General features: G+C 42.1%; 1 protein-coding gene across 1 annotated transcript in view; it reads right to left on the bottom strand.

Annotated features, from left to right (window-relative positions):
- LOC5505300 (piwi-like protein 1) overlaps nt 1-14,013 on the bottom strand; it is a 42,176-nt gene that overhangs the window by 21,975 nt on the left and 6,188 nt on the right. Inside the window, exons 4-11 of the mRNA XM_048724979.1 lie at nt 4,877-5,041; nt 4,531-4,635; nt 3,718-3,815; nt 2,714-2,772; nt 2,435-2,467; nt 2,210-2,284; nt 1,679-1,799; nt 1,444-1,565 (exon numbers count right to left, since the gene is read on the bottom strand). Of these exons, the coding sequence (XP_048580936.1) occupies nt 1,444-1,565; nt 1,679-1,799; nt 2,210-2,284; nt 2,435-2,467; nt 2,714-2,772; nt 3,718-3,815; nt 4,531-4,635; nt 4,877-5,041 (778 nt within the window). The remainder of the gene's footprint in view (nt 1-1,443; nt 1,566-1,678; nt 1,800-2,209; nt 2,285-2,434; nt 2,468-2,713; nt 2,773-3,717; nt 3,816-4,530; nt 4,636-4,876; nt 5,042-14,013) is intronic.

Raw genomic sequence — 14,013 nt, 5'->3', positions numbered from 1 at the left:
GACCACTGAATCTATAATAAATGAAAATAAGAGTAAGTATGACCACTGAATGCATCATAAATTAAAAGAGTCTAAATACAGTACTGACGGAAAGTAATGCAAAACAAATTGGCTGAAGTTCACCAAATTACGTCCTTTTGTTTTCAATCCGAAATTTCGGATGTTTTTGACGAAGTTCGGTTACGGTATTTTCGGCTGTTTAAACCAGCTGAAACTTCGGCATTCGAATTTCGGCGAAGTTTTAGGGCTATTGTTTTCGATTTTTGTCTGAAGTGAGCTCTTAATCTGTACACCGTACTTTCCTAAGGCCAAGACAGCATTACGGAGGCTCTATATTATTTAGGAGAACAGACACATGCGATCATCGAACAACACACGATTTTCGCTTCAAGGCAAGTAAATTTAACTTAACGTCTAAAAACTTTTAAGCGTGGACAAGCGTGGAAAATTTACTTCTTCTTATCGTTAATGTTAGCTTTATTATCGAAGCCCCACACACACGTGATCATCGAACAACACATGTGACATAAGAAATGTGTTAAGCATGAAAAATAGATTTCATTCGCATAAAAATTGTTCGGAGTTTGATGTTTACATGTGTAATGTGATCGCCGAAAGCATGTCGCTGTTGCGTAGTCCAGACAATGAAAATGTCATGCATCTCAAGATCTTTACATTCATCTCGCTGTTCTAAAACTTTATTATAACAATCAAGTAATGTTAGTCTAAAGTATTTTGTTTTCCCCTAGTCTAAAAGCTATTGTACAGCTCGATCATATTTGCAAAACGCGACTTGATATTTTTAGAACTCGCGGGAAGAGACGGGGAAAAATTGTTATGGTTAGGTCGCGTCACGCTGTCGCGACATTCAAATCTCACTCTTTCTTTGAGAAACACATAACATTTCCGTAAATGAATACAGTTATTAACAAGGGTCTCCATTTGATTCGAAATAATTTTTGTTTTGCTTGAACCGCATTTCGCGTTGGTGTCTTGGAGCTTTATTTTTTACAAATCAAATGATCTCATGTTTATTCTATGAACTAACGGATTCGCGCGGCTTTCGGGTTATTGATTTTGAAATCGATTAACTCGAACTGAAAATTGGAAAAAGAAGTGTCATGGAGTGTTCGGTCCTGTTAGTTTCTTCATAAAGAAATATTCCCGCAAATATACAAGAACAACGGTATTCGCAAGTGATTACGTGTTTTGATTTCCCTTCGTTTAATGTACAGTATCCCTCCTTGCTGATAATGATAAAACCCTGTGTAGCTCTGCCAACAAACATTTGTATCTGTAGATTCTCTGGATTTTCTGTACATAAATACGGAGAAATTTGGCTCATTTAAGGCTCAAGTACTGTAGTTATATCTTTTAGTTTTCCAGACTAGTGTAGTGTAGAAAAGTGGTGTAGAAAAGTGGTGGTAAGAATAGCCAATTCACCTTCTGAATAAAATATTGTATACTTGGAATATAGCATCATCTGGAGGTACAACACGTGTAAATGTAATTGTCACAGTAACTGGGCTGCCATCACTTCTTCGTGTTGACTGCAGTTGAGTCACCTAAAACATCAAATAGGCCATGATCAACCAAAAATTGGCACTTTGATTGCAGCTACAGAGGAATAGGAAAAATTGGGAAAACCCTTAGAAGGTTGAGCTTAGAGATAACATACCGGCTGGGGTAGTCTTCGTGGTAGAAAAAGCATGGTGCTGTCAAAAGCTTTCTGTGGGCCCCTGAACTCTGGGTGTTGCTGCAATAGATGGAACCTTTCACTTCTGTTGTCAATCTCAGGGCTTGAATAGAGAGCAGACAAACATGTATAGTTAGAAGTTTTAGAAAACCAGTAAGACATACTGTTCAAAGGTGAAATGAATTATCCATGGTTCCCGCAGCTGAACAGCCAATAAATTTAAGAACAAATTTAAGACCTAGAATTCCAAAATCTAATAAAAGCATGGACAAATATAACACTTGTAAGCAACACCCCCAAAAATATTGCTTAAAACATAATCTTTGCTAAAAATTGTTAACATTTATCTGGAACTTAAGTAAAATAAGTATTTTTAATACATTTAAAGGCTTTTTAAGAACCCATGAAAACCATGTGATCTATTTGTTGTTAAACAAACAACTGAACATCAGGGATAGAACAGCAACTGCTTTATTTGAACCACAGAGGCATAAAAAAGATACAGGAGCTCACCTATAGCTGACACAGTACTGGAATACAGCCTGCTCAGGGCAGTGGATGCGGATATAATTACAGCTGAGTGGGATTCTATTGTGAAAGGCACAAGCACAAATCAGTGATATTCCTAATACACAGCTGCATCAGACCAAATCTAGTTGAACAAGACTAGTTGACATGCACTATCATAACAAAAATCATACTGAAGATAGTTTAATGCATGTGCAGAACAACACTCACACTTTCCCTGCACTTCCCTTCTCGGCAGTTTGTCTGGGGAAAAATAAGCCAAATAAAAATTAGCCTAATTCCATTCTTAGTCATGGATACAATATTTCGCCCCACATGTACACATGTTTCAACCAAAAACAGTCAAATGGAAGACTCAATGCAAGTGCTAGTCATGATGCTGGTCGAGACATACTGACAAATTCATAAGTGGGTATAAATCGTTAAAACCTGATAGTGATCACAACACAATTAACACAGTTTTACTGATGTATATTCTCTATTACGCACGTTTGAGCTATTGGTGGAGAACCCCTGATATTCATCCTTGACATTTGCTGGGTGGGAGCCTGAAGAAAAAAAAGAAAAAAAAACACACTGGGGTCAGCCTCTGAGCTCAAAATAAGTTCCCAACAATAATTCACTTTTAGCAAAATTTAATTTACCAGCATCATCGACCAAAGCTAACACAAAATTTGTTGCCATGGAAGCGGAGCTGTCTTAATGTGGCAGGTTTTAAAATTGTACCAGTCCATGGAGAGAGGACAAGCACAGTGTGACCTGCTTAGTGATGCGAATTGCGGAACAATCGTCCCAGAGTAGCCTGGTCTTCATCACAGTTGAGCATGATCCCCCACTCAGACAACGATTGCCCTATATTAATAATGTCCATCTTTTGAAGCAAGAAAGTCATGCAGAAGAATATTCTCGATCATGGTAGTTATTTTAATGAAGCAACGGCATATTTTAAAGTTAAGTTTTCAATAACATTACCAATAACATTTCATTAACATTTTGAAGCAAGAAGCAAATATTCTCGACCTCACTACAGAAGTAGTGTAGTTCCTTTGATCCAGCAAAGAAGAATTTCAACTTTTGGGGGTTTAGCCGACCCCCATTTGAGCCCTTAACCTATTGACCCCTCAACCGGCCTGTACCAGCTGTCGGAAAAAAAACAGCTTTTTTCCTTAATGGCCTGTACCAGCAGTATTTCGCGCATGTGAACAAAACCTTTCTAGCTCCCCTCCCCTGTAAGGAAAACATCTGAAAATTGAGCTGGGGTATGACAAAACCAATCAAATGAGCGCGGGAGCCACATTGTATTTCTGGCGACCCAACAGCACTTGAAGATTGAAATATTTTCTCTAGTTTCATGCTTTCATGGCTAGGTAAAATGAGATGATTAGAAAACTTGAAATGATGGTTTTCTAGAGTGCTATTGATTCAATCATGCATGCACCATACATCAGTATTTTAAACTGTAAAAAGTTAACTTTGTTGTTTGTTCTAGTGACCTGGGGTTCTGGCTGTTGAGAGGATGTTGGTGATGGCTGTGATCGTACACTCCCTTGAGATGAACCAGCCGGGGACTGTCTGCCATAACTTGGGGCTCCTAAAAACAAATCACACTTTTATAAACACTTAGCATTATATTGTTTTATCTGTTGTTAGAAAACATTTGCCACGCATCAAGTCAGCATTACTAAAACATGAAAAGAATGCTGTAATAACATTGGATAAAAAAGCAATCATCACTAAAGCAACACAGTACAGTACAGCCTGTGTTTCACTGCCATGCCAAGACACAAAAAAATGAAGCTCTTTGTTCTTTACATCTAGAAAAAAAATATTTTCCGCCTAGTTGTTCTAAGCTACTAAGCCAAACAAATTATGTTAGTCTTATTTGTGAGAAGGGAATTGACGATGTGTAGGTTTTACAACAACATACTAAGTCACACAATCTAGTCACTATATACAAAGCTGGCTACTTGTGCTTTCTAGAAACTGTGTACAAGTTGTGCGAGGTAGTAAAGCACTACTGTATGTGTTGTTTTTCACTTGCATGGCATGATGTTGTATCAGGATCTAGGTCTTTTCCTAAATTTGGTTTGCTGAAAATGCTTAACTATTGACAAGTTAAAAAATGCTTGCAGAGATTTGTGCTATATTTTGAGAAACAATGTAAAGCCCGCAAATAGATGTCAAACAAGGGAGGGGCATTAAGGCTGTGTCAAACATCACTGTTCTTAGCAGCCCTACTGACTGTAGAGCTGCTAAGAACAGTTCAAACCTTAAAAAATACACACAAAAAACATGCTGTACTTTACCTCCCACATGTGCAGGAGTTTCTCCTGTAGGGGGAGGCTGCTGCTGCACCGTTGTAGTTGGACCCCCTCTTCCATAACTTGGAGGTGGGGCTTGACCTCTACCTCCTGAGAGAACAGGCATTGATCAACGGCAGATAATGTTCCCCCTCAAGCCCCTTATAACAGGTGCAGCAGAGGGGATTTACAGGATGGGGGCTTATAAACTAAGAGGAGCTGCAGAACTGTGGAAGGGGGGTAGGCCTATAACAGGAACAGCAGTAGGCTGGAAGGGGGTGGGCCTATAACAGGAACAACAGTGGGCTGGAAGTAACACTAACCCTCCCTGTAATGGACATTAATATTGTACCTTGCTGATTGGGGTGCTGAGCTGTTTGCTGATAGGGCCCCCTAGATTGTTGTTGTTGCTGAGGTGGCTGTTGGTAGGGAGACTGTGCATAAGGCTGCTGCAGTTGACCTCTTCCTCCCTGTGAAGGCTGTTGTTGATAGGGCTGTTGTGGAGCTCCTCGACCACCTGGACCACGGAAGCATGCATCAGGTTTAAAGTAATAAATCAATCTGCCGTAATTTAAGCTGCCATCAATTAATCTACCATAAACAAGTACGTCTAAAGTGTGCAAGAGGATCACACATCTATTGAAAGGGTTTAGGAGGGTGACACATCTGTCTAAAGGGTGCAAGAGAATAACATCTGTCTAGAGGGTGCAAGAGGATGACAATTTGTCTAAAGTGTGCAAGAGGATGACACATCTGTCTAAAGTGTGCAAGAGGATGACACATCTGTCTAAAGGGTGCAAGAGGATGACATATCTGTCTAAAGGGTGCAAGAGGATAACACATCTGTCTAAAGGGTGCAAGAGGATGACACATCTGTCTAAAGGGTGCAAGAGGATAACACATCTGTCTAAAGGGTGCAAGAGGATAACACATCTGTCTAAAGGGTGCAAGAGGATGACACATCTGTCTAAAGGGTGCAAGAGGATGACACATCTGTCTAAAGTGTGCAAGAGGATGACACATCTGTCTAAAGGGTGCAAGAGGATGACACATCTGTCTAAAGGGTGCAAGAGGATAACACATCTGTCTAAAGGGTGCAAGAGGATGACACATCTGTCTAAAGGGTGCAAGAGGATGACACATCTGTCTAAAGTGTGCAAGAGGATGACACATCTGTCTAAAGGGTGCAAGAGGATGACACATCTGTCTAAAGTGTGCAAGAGGATTACACATCTGTCTAAAGGGTGCAAGAGGATGACACATCTGTCTAAAGTGTGCAAGAGGATGACACATCTGTCTAAAGGGTGCAGGAGGATGACACATCTGTCTAAAGGGTGCAAGAGGATGACACATCTGTCTAAAGGGTGCAAGAGGATGACACATCTGTCTAAAGGGTGCAAGAGGATGACACATCTGTCTAAAGGGTGCAAGAGGATGACACATCTGTCTAAAGGGTGCAAGAGGATGACACATCTGTCTAAAGGGTGCAAGAGGATGACACATCTGTCTAAAGTGTGCAAGAGGATTACACATCTGTCTAAAGGGTGCAAGAGGATGACACATCTGTCTAAAGGGTGCAGGAGGATGACACATCTGTCTAAAGGGTGCAAGAGGATGACACATCTGTCTAAAGGGTGCAAGAGGATGACACATCTGTCTAAAGGGTGCAAGAGGATGACACATCTGTCTAAAGGGTGCAAGAGGATGACACATCCGTCTAAAGGGTGCAAGAAGATGACACATCTGCCTGAAGGGTGCAAGAGGATGACACATCTGTCTAAAGGGAGCAAGAGGATGACACATCTGTCTAAAGGGAGCAAGAGGATGACACATCTGTCTAAAGTGTGCAAGAGGATGACAATTTGGCTAAAGGGTGCAAGAGGATGACACATCTGTCTAAAGGGTGCAAGAGGATGACACATCTGTCTAAAATGTGCAAGAGGATGACAATTTGTCTAAAGGGTGCAAGAGGATGACACATCTGTCTAAAGTGTGCAAGAGGATTACATATCTGCCTGAAGGGTGCAAGAGGATGACACATCTGTCTAAAGGGTGCAAGAGGATGACACATCTGTCTAAAGTGTGCAAGAGGATGACACATCTGTCTAAAGGGTGCAAGAGGATGACACATCTGTCTAAAGTGTGCAAGAGGATGACACATCTGTCTACTAAAGGGTGCAAGAAGATAACACATCTGTCTAAAGGGTGCGAGAGGATGACATATCCGTCTAAAGTGTGCAAGAGGATGACACATCTGTCTAAAGGGTGCAAGAGGATGACATATCCGTCTAAAGGGTGCAAGAGGATTACATATCTGCCTGAAGGGTGCAAGAGCATGACATATTTGTCTAAAGGGTTAGGGATATGTCTAAAGGGTTTAGACATATCTGTCTAAAGTGTGCAAGAGGATAACACATCTGTCTAAAGGGTGCAAGAGGATAACACATCTGTCTAAAGGGTGCAAGAGGATGACACATCTGTCTAAAGGGTGCAAGAGGATGACATATCCGTCTAAAGGGTGCAAGAGGATAACATATCCGTCTAAAGGGTTAGGGATATGTCTAAAGGGTTTAGACATATCTGTCTAAAGTGTGCAAGAGGATAACACATCTGTCTAAAGGGTGCAAGAGGATAACACATCTGTCTAAAGGGTGCAAGAGGATGACACATCTGTCTAAAGGGTGCAAGAGGATGACATATCCGTCTAAAGGGTGCAAGAGGATGACACATCTGTCTAAAGGGTGCAAGAGGATGACATATCCGTCTAAAGGGTGCAAGAGGATGACATATCTGCCTGAAGGGTGCAAGAGCATGACATATTTGTCTAAAGTGTGCAAGAGCATGACATATCTGTCTAAAGGGTGCAAGAGGATGACATATCCGTCTAAAGGGTGCAAGAGGATGACACATCTGTCTAAAGGGTGCAAGAGGATGACATATCTGTCTAAAGGGTGCAAGAGGATGACATATCCGTCTAAAGGGTGCAAGAGGATGACACATCTGTCTAAAGGGTGCAAGAGGATGACACATCTGTCTAAAGGGTGCAAGAGGATGACATATCCGTCTAAAGGGTGCAAGAGGATGACACATCTGTCTAAAGGGTGCAAGAGGATGACATATCTGCCTGAAGGGTGCAAGAGCATGACATATTTGTCTAAAGTGTGCAAGAGGATGACACATCTGTCTAAAGGGTGCAAGAGGATGACATATCCGTCTAAAGGGTGCAAGAGCATGACATATCTGCCTGAAGGGTGCAAGAGGATGACATATCTGTCTAAAGTGTGCAAGAGGATAACACATCTGTCTAAAGGGTGCAAGAGGATAACACATCTGTCTAAAGGGTGCAAGAGGATGACACATCTGTCTAAAGGGTGCAAGAGGATGACATATCTGTCTAAAGTGTGCAAGAGGATAACACATCTGTCTAAAGGGTGCAAGAGGATGACATATCCGTCTAAAGGGTGCAAGAGGATGACATATCTGCCTGAAGGGTGCAAGAGCATGACATATTTGTCTAAAGTGTGCAAGAGGATGACACATCTGTCTAAAGGGTGCAAGAGGATGACATATCCGTCTAAAGGGTGCAAGAGGATGACATATCTGCCTGAAGGGTGCAAGAGCATGACATATTTGTCTAAAGTGTGCAAGAGGATGACACATCTGTCTAAAGGGTGCAAGAGGATGACATATCCGTCTAAAGGGTGCAAGAGCATGACATATTTGTCTAAAGGGTTAGGGATATGTCTAAAGGGTTTAGACATATCTGTCTAAAGTGTGCAAGAGGATAACACATCTGTCTAAAGGGTGCAAGAGGATAACACATCTGTCTAAAGGGTGCAAGAGGATGACACATCTGTCTAAAGGGTGCAAGAGGATGACACATCTGTCTAAAGTGTGCAAGAGGATAACACATCTGTCTAAAGGGTGCAAGAGGATAACACATCTGTCTAAAGTGTGCAAGAGGATGACACATCTGTCTAAAGGGGGTAAGAGGATGACACATCTGTCTAAAGGGTGCAAGAGGATGACACATCTGTCTAAAGGGTGCAAGAGGATGACACATCTGTCTAAAGGGTGCAAGAGGATGACACATCTGTCTAAAGGGTGCAAGAGGATAACACATCTGTCTAAAGTGTGCAAGAGGATAACACATCTGTCTAAAGGGTGCAAGAGGATGACACATCTGTCTAAAGGGTGCAAGAAGATGACACATCTGTCTAAAGGGTGCAAGAGGATGACACATCTGTCTAAAGGGTGCAAGAGGATGACACATCTGTCTAAAGGGTGCAAGAGGATGACACATCTGTCTAAAGTGTGCAAGAGGATGACACATCTGTCTACTAAAGGGTGCAAGAAGATAACACATCTGTCTAAAGGGTGCAAGAGGATGACACATCTGTCTAAAGGGTGCAAGAGGATGACACATCCGTCTAAAGGGTGCAAGAAGATGACACATCTGCCTGAAGGGTGCAAGAGGATAACACATCTGTCTAAAGGGTGCAAGAGGATGACACATCTGTCTAAAGTGTGCAAGAGGATGACACATCTGTCTAAAGGGTGCAAGAGGATGACACATCTGTCTAAAGGGTGCAAGAGGATGACACATCTGTCTAAAGGGTGCAAGAGGATGACACATCTGTCTAAAGTGTGCAAGAGGATGACATATCCGTCTAAAGGGTGCAAGAGCATGACATATTTGTCTAAAGGGTTAGGGATATGTCTAAAGGGTTTAGACATATCTGTCTAAAGTGTGCAAGAGGATAACACATCTGTCTAAAGGGTGCAAGAGGATAACACATCTGTCTAAAGGGTGCAAGAGGATGACACATCTGTCTAAAGGGTGCAAGAGGATGACATATCCGTCTAAAGGGTGCAAGAGGATGACACATCTGTCTAAAGGGTGCAAGAGGATGACATATCCGTCTAAAGGGTGCAAGAGGATGACATATCTGCCTGAAGGGTGCAAGAGCATGACATATTTGTCTAAAGTGTGCAAGAGGATGACACATCTGTCTAAAGGGTGCAAGAGGATGACATATCCGTCTAAAGGGTGCAAGAGCATGACATATCTGCCTGAAGGGTGCAAGAGGATGACATATCTGTCTAAAGTGTGCAAGAGGATAACACATCTGTCTAAAGGGTGCAAGAGGATAACACATCTGTCTAAAGGGTGCAAGAGGATGACACATCTGTCTAAAGGGTGCAAGAGGATGACATATCTGTCTAAAGTGTGCAAGAGGATAACACATCTGTCTAAAGGGTGCAAGAGGATAACACATCTGTCTAAAGGGTGCAAGAGGATGACACATCTGTCTAAAGGGTGCAAGAGGATGACATATCCGTCTAAAGGGTGCAAGAGGATTACATATCTGCCTGAAGGGTGCAAGAGCATGACATATTTGTCTAAAGTGTGCAAGAGGATGACACATCTGTCTAAAGGGTGCAAGAGGATGACATATCCGTCTAAAGGGTGCAAGAGCATGACATATTTGTCTAAAGGGTTAGGGATATGTCTAAAGGGTTTAGACATATCTGTCTAAAGTGTGCAAGAGGATAACACATCTGTCTAAAGGGTGCAAGAGGATAACACATCTGTCTAAAGGGTGCAAGAGGATGACACATCTGTCTAAAGGGTGCAAGAGGATGACATATCCGTCTAAAGGGTGCAAGAGCATGACATATTTGTCTAAAGGGTTAGGGATATGTCTAAAGGGTTTAGACATATTTGTCTAAAGTGTGCAAGAGGATGACACATCTGTCTAAAGGGTGCAAGAGGATGACATATCCGTCTAAAGGGTGCAAGAGGATGACACATCTGTCTAAAGGGTGCAAGAGGATGACATATCCGTCTAAAGGGTGCAAGAGGATGACACATCTGTCTAAAGGGTGCAAGAGGATGACATATCCGTCTAAAGGGTGCAAGAGGATGACATATCCGTCTAAAGGGTGCAAGAGCATGACATATTTGTCTAAAGTGTGCAAGAGGATGACACATCTGTCTAAAGGGTGCAAGAGGATGACATATCCGTCTAAAGGGTGCAAGAGGATGACATATCTGCCTGAAGGGTGCAAGAGCATGACATATTTGTCTAAAGGGTTAGGGATATGTCTAAAGGGTTTAGACATATCTGTCTAAAGTGTGCAAGAGGATAACACATCTGTCTAAAGGGTGCAAGAGGATAACACATCTGTCTAAAGGGTGCAAGAGCATGACACATCTGTCTAAAGGGTGCAAGAGGATGACACATCTGTCTAAAGTGTGCAAGAGGATGACACATCTGTCTAAAGTGTGCAAGAGGATGACACATCTGTCTAAAGGGTGCAAGAGGATGACACATCTGTCTAAAGGGTGCAAGAGGATGACACATCTGTCTAAAGGGTGCAAGAGGATGACACATCTGTCTAAAGGGTGCAAGAGGATGACACATCTGTCTAAAGGGTGCAAGAGGATGACACATCTGTCTAAAGGGTGCAAGAGGATGACACATCTGTCTAAAGGGTGCAAGAGGATGACACATCTGTCTAAAGGGTGCAAGAGGATGACACATCTGTCTAAAGGGTGCAAGAGGATGACACATCTGTCTAAAGGGTGCAAGAGGATGACACATCTGTCTAAAGGGTGCAAGAGGATGACACATCTGTCTAAAGGGTGCAAGAGGATGACACATCTGTCTAAAGTGTGCAAGAGGATGACACATCTGTCTAAAGGGTGCAAGAGGATGACACATCTGTCTAAAGGGTGCAAGAGGATAACACATCTGTCTAAAGGGTGCAAGAGGATGACACATCTGTCTAAAGTGTGCAAGAGGATGACACATCTGTCTAAAGTGTGCAAGAGGATGACACATCTGTCTAAAGGGTGCAAGAGGATGACACATCTGTCTAAAGGGTGCAAGAGGATGACACATCCGTCTAAAGGGTGCAAGAGGATGACACATCTGTCTAAAGGGTGCAAGAGGATGACACATCTGTCTAAAGGGTGCAAGAGGATGACACATCTGTCTAAAGGGTGCAAGAGGATGACACATCTGTCTAAAGGGTGCAAGAGGATGACACATCTGTCTAAAGTGTGCAAGAGGATGACACATCTGTCTAAAGTGTGCAAGAGGATGACACATCTGTCTAAAGGGTGCAAGAGGATGACACATCTGTCTAAAGGGTGCAAGAGGATGACACATCCGTCTAAAGGGTGCAAGAGGATGACACATCTGTCTAAAGGGTGCAAGAGGATGACACATCTGTCTAAAGGGTGCAAGAGGATGACACATCTGTCTAAAGGGTGCAAGAGGATGACACATCTGTCTAAAGGGTGCAAGAGGATGACATATCTGTCTAAAGGGTGCAAGAGGATGACACATCTGTCTAAAGGGTGCAAGAGGATGACACATCTGTCTAAAGGGTGCAAGAGGATGACACATCTGTCTAAAGTGTGAAAGAGGATGACACATCTGTCTAAAGGGTGCAAGAGGATGACACATCTGTCTAAAGGGTGCAAGAAGATGACACATCTGTCTAAAGTGTGCAAGAGGATGACACATCTGTCTAAAGGGTGCAAGAGGATGACACATCTGTCTAAAGTGTGCAAGAGGATGACACATCTGTCTAAAGGGTGCAAGAGGATGACACATCTGTCTAAAGGGTGCAAGAGGATGACACATCTGTCTAAAGTGTGCAAGAGGATGACACATCTGTCTAAAGTGTGCAAGAGGATTACATATCTGCCTGAAGGGTGCAAGAAGATGACACATCTGTCTAAAGGGTGCAAGAAGATGACACATCTGTCTAAAGTGTGCAAGAGGATGACACATCTGTCTAAAGGGTGCAAGAGGATGACACATCTGTCTAAAGGGTGCAAGAGGATGACACATCTGTCTAAAGGGTGCAAGAGGATGACACATCTGCCTGAAGGGTGCAAGAAGATGACACATCTGTCTAAAGGGTGCAAGAGGATGACACATCTGTCTAAAGGGTGCAAGAGGATGACACATCTGTCTAAAGGGTGCAAGAGGATGACACATCTGCCTGAAGGGGGCAAGAGGATGACACATCTGTCTAGAGGGTGAAAGAGGGCGACACATTTCACTTACAGTACAGGTCTAGAGTAACATAACCTCCACTCGCGAGTACTCGAGACTCATGCATATTCTACTCAAGAGTGGCTCGAGAGTATCGACTCGCCGAACTTTCATAAGCTCGAGCGTGTTTGCGAGTGATTCATTTCGTTGTTCTCTAATCCGTGTTTTATTCTATGACATGAAATAATTAGGACTGCGTGCGTGGTTAGTGAAGTGAACTCAGAAACAACAAACAATATTTTTTATCTCGCGAACTTTAGCAAAACAACTTGAATTTATAAACGAACACTCCTGGGTTTTCGCTTTAGATATAACAGCAAGCAAATAAAAATAATTCCTAATAAAACGTAGAAAGGGCTCCAGTTATTTTTTTTCTAGAGATTATTTACCAATTTGCGTAAAGGAATGCAAACACGCTGTAATGCAACGATGTGAGTCAGTCATACTGTAAAACGAATAGCAAATAACACTTGATCCACTTCGAGAACAGGGCTAAAAACATCTACCTTTAAGTCATCATCCCTGCTTGCATTTTAAGGCATCGAAGAAAATTAGCCAAATAAGCGAAGTTGCCGACTTCGAAGCAAGTTGTTAACAATTACATGTAGTGAAAGTCTAGCCAGAGAGACTTTGTATACAGGGACTAGACTGCGTGACTTGGAGCATTCGTTTTTCACACATTTGTCGATCTTGTAACTCCACGGGTTAGAATTAAACTAACACATCAGACACAAGTTATTGGATCCAGAAGTTCAGACAAACTAAGACAAAGCAAGACTTATTTAGAAACAGGAAGGAGTGCAAACTTCTTATTCGGGTTGGTTTTGCTTTTGGCTTGACAGGGCGAGTATGGAATCAACACAAAGCGAGAATTGCATTGGTTTTCCACTAGGTTTTCGAGAATTCATAAATTCAAAACACTTGCTTTTTGGAAGAAATATATCTAATCGCCTTTGCTTGTAAGTACAGGAAAAATTATTGAAAGCGAACAATGTTTTGTTAGATCTGACTTTTTGTAAACGCAACAACGAAATGTCAAAATCTTTTCAGGATAAGGATATTGATTGACAAAAGCCAATAACCTATGCTTGGATCTTTTCCAAATGTGTGTGCGATTCTCTTCGCTTCTTTGTTTACTAGTATTGTTAGGGTGAAATCCGCAAGTATCGAGAAGGCATGGTGACAATAAGATTGTTCAAACGTTCAAAGTCTCGCAAACTCAACTTAGATTATCTTTCAGAATTTGATTGACCAGCGATAATCTCAAAGCAAGTTCCAGCTCAACGGGAAGCAAAGGACACAATGTTTCCCATGAATCGAATTATTTGCCAAGCAAACCCGACTACTCCATGAACGTCTTGCACACTGGGTCATACTGCCATTACTCACCATGAATGGAATTATTTGCCAAGCA

This window comes from Nematostella vectensis, chromosome 3 (genome assembly GCF_932526225.1).
Source record: "Nematostella vectensis chromosome 3, jaNemVect1.1, whole genome shotgun sequence".
Classification (NCBI taxonomy): domain Eukaryota; kingdom Metazoa; phylum Cnidaria; class Anthozoa; order Actiniaria; family Edwardsiidae; genus Nematostella; species Nematostella vectensis.
This window is presented reverse-complemented; position numbering and strand designations above follow the sequence as displayed.